The following is a 9,833-nucleotide window of genomic DNA, read 5'->3' as shown; positions in this document are numbered from 1 at the left end:
AAGATTTCTCAGCTCAATAGAAATTGGACCATCCTTTTTATTCAGCCACAAGGGCTGGCACTAAAGACGACTCAACTGTTTGAATTTTTTTCCCCGTGTTTATTTTTCCCCTATTCACTGGGGTACTTGGATAAAATAAACAACAAGACAATTACTGCAACGTGGACTTCTAACTTTCCTGGACCATCACCCAGCGCCCATGGCCTCGGCCAGCCGGGTGTCAAGTTCTTCCTCCCTCCAGGCGCTTACCACTTTCCAAACCTGCCCCTGTCGCGAGGGGAGGGGACTTTTGCCACCGATCTCTTCCCTTTTTGTTTTGAACGGTGCCTTAAGCTGACTCTTAAATGCCCCCAGTCCATTAGGCTGAGAAAGCCCCAGTGTCCCTTTAATTTCCTAACTTCTCGTGTGTGAGGGAGGGGGAAAAAAATCCTTCTTGGGCACTATCGATTCGGGGTGTCTCATCCTTCTGAGTCTGCTCCGGTTAGGAGGGAAGTTGGTGCTAACCTCGAGGATGGACGGGTCCGTAGCGAGAAGCCCCTCCTTTGGGGGAAGAATCGCAAGGCGAGAGTGCTAGAGCAAAGCCCACCTTAGGGTGAAGGCAAACAAAACCTTTGTGAAAGTGTAGGAGGGGGAGGATGTATATCTCTGACGAAGAGCAGATTGACTGTATTAAGCTAGCATGAAACCAAAGGTCAGTGCAAATGTATCTTAATAGACTGTCTCAAATGGAGTGTGCCTCCTTTGAAGGCCGCTTGCTATTGCCCTGCTCATTACCATAGCGATCCTAACGTGGCATGTTGATGCACCATAAAACTCACACTTTCAACCCCAAAATCAGACCCTTTGAACAACCCAAGCTTGATTAGACCTTTCTCCTTTTCTTTTCCCCCTTAAAAACCATTTCCTTGCCTTTAGAAACTCGCCATCAAATCCCAAACGCATTCTCTGATCACGGCAGAGAGCAGAAACAAAAGTGAGCTGACGCGCCGGTTCAGGCGGGCCTTTTCTTCCTGCCATTCTTATCCATTTTGATTATGATCTGGAACAAGTGCCTATTCGCGTGGGTTTTGTTTACCGGAAATTAAATGAAAATGATTTAGTTCGCGTCAAACAAAAATATATACTTGTATACACAAGAAAAAGGGCCTGTTAGACGTAAATATTATGTCCTTGATGAAAAGACTGGACGGGCTCCAGACTTCGCCTTTCACTATTTAAGTATGACTTGCCTATTGCCATAGAAATCCTAACTTACCATGAAGATTCACCGTTGCGAAGAAATACTTCTTTGTGCGAGCTTTCTTTGATGTCTAAGGCATAAGAATCAGGCTTTCAGCTGCGTCTGTCTAGATTACCTTGAGAGCACCGAGGTAGACATCTGTAACAAGCACATGAAAAATTAAAGGTGATTAGCTTGCACATCCAAACACTTCGGTAAATAAAGAAATAGAGAAATAAACAGATCTCTAGACAAGATGGAAACCCCCTCTCCCCTCGCTGATCGCTTCCCTACCTTTTAATTTCCACGGGATAAGTTTCATGGTTTGAACAGTCAGTGGGGAACAATCGTGCTATGTGCTGCTGCTATTTTTTTATGTGACTAGAACATGCATTAAGTAGACCTCGCCTTCTGGATGGGGCTGGGTCATCATTATTTGCGTTGCCAACTACACTAGCAAGAGGAGATTAAACAAAAGTTGCCCATCTTTTAATAGGACGACGTGAAACCACTAGGTAGTAGTTCTTTTGTCCCAAAAAAATGAATAACGGTGCGGCGGAAGGGAGGTGACTGGGCTGCTGTTCTTTCACAACTGTCCGGATAATTTTTACTGGGGTCATACGGCATTAACCCTGGTTACCTGACTGAACCGATCATTACTTAGGGTTTTTTGCACAGGATAGGAAAGAAACAGTCCTCGCAGGCACGCGGGCTGCATGGAGCCTGCCTGGGGAACCGCTCCCAGCGCAACTCGCTGCTTATTTGCCTTTCCTACGTGGTATTTTTAAACATCATTAAGTCATTAAAATTATACCAGTCGGGCATTTTCAGGTTTCCCAGCAGGGTTCGCCCCCCTCTCCTCCCCTCCCCGCCCACGATTATTTTTATTTTTTTTTCCTAGGAGTGAATCATGCCAGGTTGGGGACATGCAAGTTTTAGGATCTTAGCTACGAGGAACATTCTAAAGCCTGTTTGCTTTTGCTCTTACAAAATTTGTCTCATATATATATATATATATATATAATTTTTTTACAGGACAAACATTGTGCGCTTTAGACAAGACCAGCACCGAGTTTACATGATTCATTCAGAGAAATTGACAACTCACAAGTCCTTTCGGACAGTCCCAGCCCCTGTGGATTCAGCACAATGACGTCACCGATAACAGCGCTCCCCTCCCCCCACCCACGTACATGGTTTTTCTTCCTCCACCTCTAAGAAATCACAAGAACCCACAATTCAACAGGAATGACACTGGGGGGGGGAGGGGAGGGTTGAAATATGTTTATGTATTAAAAGTCATTACTAGTGTAAACTAAAATGGACAATAAATCATGAAGCAGCCCTTGGGCATTTTTTTTTATTAGTGATAACCTGGAGGGGAAAATATAGGTAGATACTGCACCAGGGAGAAGTAATGAGATTCTTTACAGAAACGTCCAGCGAACTGGTTAATTAATCAAAGAATTTAATTGATCCATCTTATACAATTCGGTAGCAAATAATAGTTGATATTTAGAGACAGAGAGATAGGAAGGAAGGAAGGAAGGAAGGAAGGAAGGAAGGAAGGAAAACCACAGGCACTCACAGCAAACCGTGGGCTAAGGAAACACTCTAGCACAAGGTACCAAGGAGAACAAAACCTGTCCAGCTAGAAATCCGCGTGGCAACACTTTGGTTCTTTGATACAAAAGACGGTTAAGATCGATGAGCTTGTAAACAGAGTCGCAGGAGACGGCCGGAGGTGTGTGGGCAATGCGGGGAGGATGCGGGAGCAACGAGGACCAACGGAAGTTGCCTTCACGTGTGCTGGGGACCGTGGACACAGTTCGGAACATGGAAGGGCTGAATCTATGTTACAAGGGGTCTTCTGGCCCGTGGCCGTGTGCCCGCGCGGAGCCTCTGTCCCCTGCTCCCCCCCTTAGCGAGGCTTCCCCTGGAGTGGCCTGGCCAGCCTCTGTGCACTGCTCCCGCCTGGCAAAGGGACCAGGGGCAGGCCAAGCAGGCGCGGGGAGATCCGGACAGCGGAGTGGGCGAAGCCCTTTCTCAGTGGTGTGTGCGCTTAGCAACTGGGCCTGGGCTCACAGTTCGTGCAAGAGGCCTCTCCCGGGCCCGGAGACGGAGAGTTACTGGGAGGAGTCGGGATGGCGCTGGCCCCCGCGCTCTGACACACGTACCATTCGCTCAGGTTCGCGGCGCTTTGCGAGGACGCCGCGGGCTCGGCGTGCGAACAGGAGGCGGGCGGCTCCCGGCCGGAGTCCGAGGAGGGAGACACGAGGGACGGGGTGGAGGACTCGTAGCCCGAGCTCGGCGGAGGGGACTTGCAGTGCACTTTCATGTGCTTCCTCAGGGAGCTGGGGTGCGTGTAGGACTTGTCACAGCCTCTCACTTTGCAGTTGTACGGTTTGTCGCTGGTGTGCACGTGAGAGTGCTTCTTCCTGTCACTGCTGTTGGCGAAGCGTCTGTCACAGCCCTCGAATTCACATTTGAATGGCTTTTCCCCTGGAAGAATGCAATTAACGAGGACAGACATTAGTAAACTGGGTGCGGGGGGAGGGGAGAGGGGGGTCCTCAGGGCTTTAAAACATGCAGTCCCTCCGCGTGCCCCCGGGACGGAGAGCTCTCCTCTGGCCCTTCCGCCGGGACCCCCCATTCCGCCGCAAACAGCAGGACAGGAGCACCCGCGCGGACCCGGCCTGCAGCCCGCCCCGGCTCGCACGGCGCCTGCACGTTGCGCTCGGGCCGGTGCCTTTGTTTTTTCCACGCGCCCCCGTCTCCCAGCAGCACGTCACAATGGGGCCCTTACGTGCACATTGGCTCGCCCCCCCCCGACACGCACAGCACCGGTCACGCGCGCCGTATCACGCACCTCCCCTCCTCGCACCGCACCGCACCAGGCACAATACACCCGCCACGCACCCTCTCCGCTGCTGCCTCCTGCACAATGGCTCACGCACAACCGCGCACAAACAATCACACGCGGTCACACGCACCGCGTTGTCGCCCCAGCGGCCCTATCTCCCTTATTGAACGCTAGTCATTTCCCCTTCCCCTAAATTGTTGCTTAAAGTGAGGTTTGTGCACAGGACAAAGAAGCCGGACAACTTAAAGCCCAAGTGCGCACTACAAGTGACCGGTGTGTGCTTTGTGTGGCAGGGGTCAGTGGCGCTCTGGCAGGAGTGGTCAACGATTTGTGCCTGGGAACGTTTATACATTAAATACATCTCTCACACTCCCAGAGGTGCGTCTTATTCATAACCTTGCTCAGTCACATCTGATACAGCGTATTCTTGTATTGATTACAATTGTATCTCAGACATACGACTGATTTTTCCCCCCACTTGCTGCAACCGCACGTTATCTCGAGATGTTTAAAGACCGGAGTCCTCTTAAAAGCACATTGATTGTGAGATGTTAAAGGATGCAGTCTCACTGAGAGAGTGACTAGGCCAATGCCTGCTGCTGCTGCTGCTGCTGCTGCTGCTGCTGCTGCTGTTGTTGTTAGGGTAAGAACCTTACACCATTTTAACATAACCAGTAATGAAGGAGATGTAAATCGGGTCTCGTTTCGGTGGTGATATGTGAGATCAAACATTGCAAAAATAAATCGCATTGCTTGAGTCGTGAGAGGGGACACCTACAATTCTCTACAAGAATGTACTGCGTAATACATAGGGTGCGCATTTCAAGACAATTGCAGTATTAAATGATATTCGGAGCTCTAACTGATCACATAAATCCGCAAAACACGCGTGCAAAGGAGCACGACCCTTCTGCTATCCGAGCTGCGGGAATATTATTTTTAAGATTCAGTAGTACATAGTATCAGTGTGCAAAGGCGACTGAACTTATTTGGATTTGATGTGCAAACAAAAGCCACTGTGTGCACCATAATGGCGCACTTGGTCAAAAGAATGTAGCATGTTTATATATGTTGATTTTTTTTTTCCTTTGCAGTTTGCAATTACTAATTTCGGAGCGAGGCAACCTTTATTATATTTATTTTGAATATAGAGCGGTCCTTTAATAAATTAATGCATGCTAAATATTTAATGCAAATGTACTTGAAAAAGGTGGGCGGGGAAAAAAAAGTCCTGGCTCCATATTTAAACTAAGTCCCTTTCAGTATAATAATCAATGACAGTCTCTCCCGCACTGTAGCGCTAACGTTTAAATAGAAAACAGGCAAATACCTGGCAAAATTCACACTCGTTCAAAAAAAAAAATCAGATCACTTACAAAACGGTGCAGCTCAGGTCCTGCAACAAAATAGCTTCGATAAATGTAGGTGTAGGAACCTAAGGATAGTTTCTAGATAGTCTAATGACAGTTTCACGTAAGGAAACAGTTTGACCTTCAGCATCTACGTTGAGACAACAAATCAAGGATATTAGTGTAGTACAAGCAAGCAGTAAGTTAGGAGACCCCTGGGAAAGCCATCCTCGTAAACCTGGGTTTGTGCAAAGCGAGTTGTATTCAGGTAAAAGGGACTGCGGCAGATCTCATTTCTCCGGAGCTAAGAAATGCACAAGTTCGCTGAACCCCTGTGATCCAGCGGGTGGAAAACCCCTCCGCTCAGTCCGCTATCAGCTCGGGTTGAAAACAGAAGGCACATTTTCTCAGCTGCCTGGCTCGCATTCTTTGAGCGCCTCGATAACTAGGAGCAAGCCGAGGAATGTGCAATGGTCCCTGGTAGAGAGCAGGGTTTCCTGCCTGCAAATATTTATCCTTTAAGAAAAAAGAGGATCTTTGGACTGTTCTTCCTTTGTAAGCCCAAATGTAAAAAGTTACCACGGCTCTGGAAAAGCGGAGAGTGGAAACCGCCATTTTAAAACCACACTTGTAGCTGTGCAAAACTGCTCAGTGAAATTCAACTTGGAGATTGTAGCCTAATCCCCCAACTCCGCGAGTGGATTAAGGTATTTACAAAATTCTCAGGGGGAGGAAGGGAGCATAACACTGTGAATGCTGGCTTTGGAAACTAGAAGCAGGAAGATATGTTGTAGTGCTGGGAAAAGCCCTTCCCATCCCAGACTTTTCACCATTGTTCCTGGCAAGCTTGAAGAAGAAAGTGAATCCCTGCCAGCCCTGCCTGTTCCGTATCTTTGTGAATTAATGACTATAATTTAATCTCGAAAATTCTAAAATCGCAAGAAATCCACTCTCTTCCCCCGTTTCCCAGCCTCAGAGAAACGAAAAGTCATTAATATTTGAGGAGGCAATTATTTTCCTGTTGAATCTAGAACTGTCTTCATGAATAATTTGTAGCAAGTTCTATTACGATTTCAGAAACATTTTGTTTTTGACAACTTATGGGTGTTTAATAGAAACGGTAGAACCGTAAAGGCCCTGCAGGAGTTTTCACAATGCAGCAATTAATCACTGGGAAAGTTAAAGTGAAAAGTACATACGTACGAAATGATGTTTAATAAACCCAAACCCACGATTCCTGTCATGCCCTGAACCTGCTTCTCTGATGTAGGTCAATTTCACCAAGAATTTAACCATTTTCTGCTTCACAGACTTCAAACAGTGAGGCCGTTAAAGAGCAGTAAAAGTTTGTTTACTTAAGAAAAACACTGTCATTAAGGGACAACTCTCCTGTTTAATGGGTCTACCTGTTCTGAGCCAGCCCGAAGATGCCTTAGACACCATAACTCTTCCGTGGGCTTTCTTGTTTTACTCCAAAAAAGAGGATCGAAGGCATATTGGTCTCATTAAGCCTCCGTGCATAGATGTATAAATAAGCTGTTCGCACAACCCTGCCAAATGCTACTTCGTAATCGGGATAAAGTGGCTCTGCTATATTTAGAATATATCGACACAAAATTAGCCCATGTCGCCTGCCTACTATACCACGGAGAGTTGCATCGTAAAATGTAGCTCCACTCGGGTCAAGGCGAAGACCGAGCATGGGGGAGGGGGAGTTTTATAAACTGGAGGGCGAAAAAAATCGCTTGGCTGTAAACAGATCCTACAATAGGATTATGTAGTTTCCCTAGCAGTGCATAAGGCTGTACAGGGGAGGGAGGGAAGGAGGGGGAGAGGGGTGGAAAACCCTATGCTGGAACAGATTTAATTTTCCAAAAAGGGCTTATTCCTTATCTTCTCCCTCAGAAAAAAAGCCAGCGCTCGAGACTACAAACACCGGCTGCTAAACTAATTAATACAACTTCACAGGCTGCTCCTGGAAGTGTGAAAACTTTCTACGTGCAATTTCATTAATTATAGATGCTTTTCTGGCCGGAAGAGTTCAAGCATAGCTTTGCAAAATCTTCCAGGGAGTTACTTTCCTTTCTGTTAACTAGAACTAACAGATGTTTCTGACACATGTCCCAATCTCACTTAACAGTTCTGCAAATGACATTTCAAAATGTGCAGGCCGAAACATTACCAGGTTTGGGGTTTCTTTTTCCTCCGTAGAATCAAAACCCCGTATTTGCAGCGGCACGAAGTGGTTAAGATGGTAATGCTCATTTAAAATGTCAGTGTAATTCAGATCAAACATTTGAAACTCCATCTGACCAAAACAGAACTGTTGAACGGAAAGGTCGCAGCTGTGTTATTCTCACAATGTTAGAGGCAGCAGCATATCGGCAACATCAGTCAAAACTGACTAGACAAGTTGTAACTTCCATTGTTCACTTTTAATTTGCCAGCTTGCATAACCATTGCATTCCCCCCCCCCTCCAACTACTTTTAAACTACCGGGGAAAAATTCCTCGCCTTAGTGTCTACAAAGAAACAGCCTCTAACTTACAATATTTACACAGACAGATATGCACACACGTTACAGAGGTCTGCATTAGCTTTTAAAACGTACATCCATTACTTTTGAGGTGCATTTTTTTTCAAATCGGGAAAAAAAGCAAACAAGGCTGAGAATGTATTTTAAAGAATAATTTGGCGTGCATTCACTAACAACGCGAGCAACACACTTCTTAAACAGGATGCTGAATAAAATAGAGAAAGTAAGGAGAGCTTTCCATACTGACCTGTGTGAGTTCTTTTGTGTATTTTGAGATTCTCTGATCTGGCAAACACTTTCCCACAGCCTGGGAACGGGCAAGGGAAGGGCTTTTCACCTGTGTGGACTCGGATGTGATTTACAAGTTTATATTTGGCCTTGAAAGGCTTCCCCTCTCGCGGACACTCTTCCCAGAAACAGATGTGATTGGACTGCTCGGGTCCTCCAACGTGCTCCACGGTGACATGAGTCACCAGCTCGTGCATCGTGCTGAAAGTTTTCGAGCATAATTTTTTGGGAGTCTGGTCCAACTCAATCCACTTACAGATGAGTTCCTGTTTGATGGGCTGCCTCATGTAACGGAAGAAGGCGCCGGGGCCGTGATGTGGAGCCAAATTCACGTTCAGATTCATGCCACCGTAGCTATGAAGCGAAGAAGCAGCAAAAGGATCTGTCCTGGAGGCTGGTACTTGAGTGAAATGTTCAGACCTGGCGTACATTTCTCCAGGTAACCCCAGTCTTATCTGTCCGTTTAGATGGCCACCTGGAGCTGCATGGGGAGGCTGCTCATGGAGTCCAGTGAACAGAGAATGATTCCCAGCTTCTGAGTGGTGGTGACCATGGTGTCCGGGGTAGCTACCTGTTGTTGAGACAAACAGTCCGTGGTGAGAACTTGTAGCAGTGTGCTGCTCAGTTAGCCCTGGCATGACTGGGGCTGTCAGATCTCTGCGTATAAAAAAGTCCCTACCTGCTGGAATAGCCTGGGCTGTGTGAGAAACTGGGTAAGGGACTGTTGTTGACTGCGCCGGGCCAAATGCTCCTGTTTGACAAGAGACCACCTCAGCTTGGCCTGCCAGAGGACGATGGTGGTGGTGGTGCTGGTGGTGGGGATGAGGATGAGGGGCAGGGCTGAGTTTAAGGGCCGCGGGGTGATGATGATGATGATGAGGTGGAGGATGATGGCGGTGGTGATGGTGCCCCATGTGTTCTGACCGGAATGGACTCGGCCCTAGGCGCGATTCCGCGGCGTACTCCCCAGGGTGCGTGGGAGCCATGGCGTGGGGATGCCCGGCGAAGCCCGGGAAGCCTGTCATGCTCTGAGGGGGGTGATGATGATGGTGGTGGTGGTGGTGGTGATGAGCCCCTGCCAAGTCTACTAATCTCAGCGCCGTGTTCCGTTTGGAGAGTGCAGCAGGGTCCATCACTGGGCTCCCCAAAGCATCCACGCTCATTAGCTTCTAATTCTAAAAAGTCACCTGACAGCGGGGAGGAGAGAGAGGGAGAGAGAAAGGGAGAGAGGGAGAGAGAGAGGCACAAACTTTTTTTCAAAGTTTTCCAAGTCTGGTTCCCGGTTGTGGGGCTGGGCGGGGGAGGGGGTTGCTTTGCTTGCTTGCTTTTTTGCTTTTGGGTTTTTTTTTTTTTTCTTTCTTCCTTTTTTTCTTGTACTTTCCCATTATTTATTTATTTTTCCTCCTCGCCCCCCCTCCCCCCCCAGATGCCTACGTGGAATCCCATAGGCTTGAGAAGCAGCAGCAGGACGCTGAGAGGCTACTGAATAGATTCATGGACACGGCTCCGGCCCGGAGAGCGAAACAATCACGGAGCCCTGCCATTGGCCGCCCCCCCGCCGGGGACCCCCCCCCTGAC

At 47.9% G+C, this 9,833-nt stretch overlaps 1 protein-coding gene across 1 annotated transcript in view; it reads right to left on the bottom strand.

Moving 5' to 3' along the window:
- Window positions 1-3,281: 3,281 nt before the first annotated feature.
- Window positions 3,282-9,833, bottom strand: part of ZIC4 (Zic family member 4) — a 13,014-nt gene continuing 6,462 nt past the window's right edge. The window contains exons 3-4 of the mRNA XM_006028250.1: window positions 8,215-8,826; window positions 3,282-3,721 (exon numbers count right to left, since the gene is read on the bottom strand). Of these exons, the coding sequence (XP_006028312.1) occupies window positions 3,282-3,721; window positions 8,215-8,826 (1,052 nt within the window). The remainder of the gene's footprint in view (window positions 3,722-8,214; window positions 8,827-9,833) is intronic.

This window comes from Alligator sinensis, unplaced genomic scaffold, assembly GCF_000455745.1.
Source record: "Alligator sinensis unplaced genomic scaffold, ASM45574v1 scaffold39_1, whole genome shotgun sequence".
In the NCBI taxonomy this organism is placed as follows: domain Eukaryota; kingdom Metazoa; phylum Chordata; order Crocodylia; family Alligatoridae; genus Alligator; species Alligator sinensis.
This window is presented reverse-complemented; position numbering and strand designations above follow the sequence as displayed.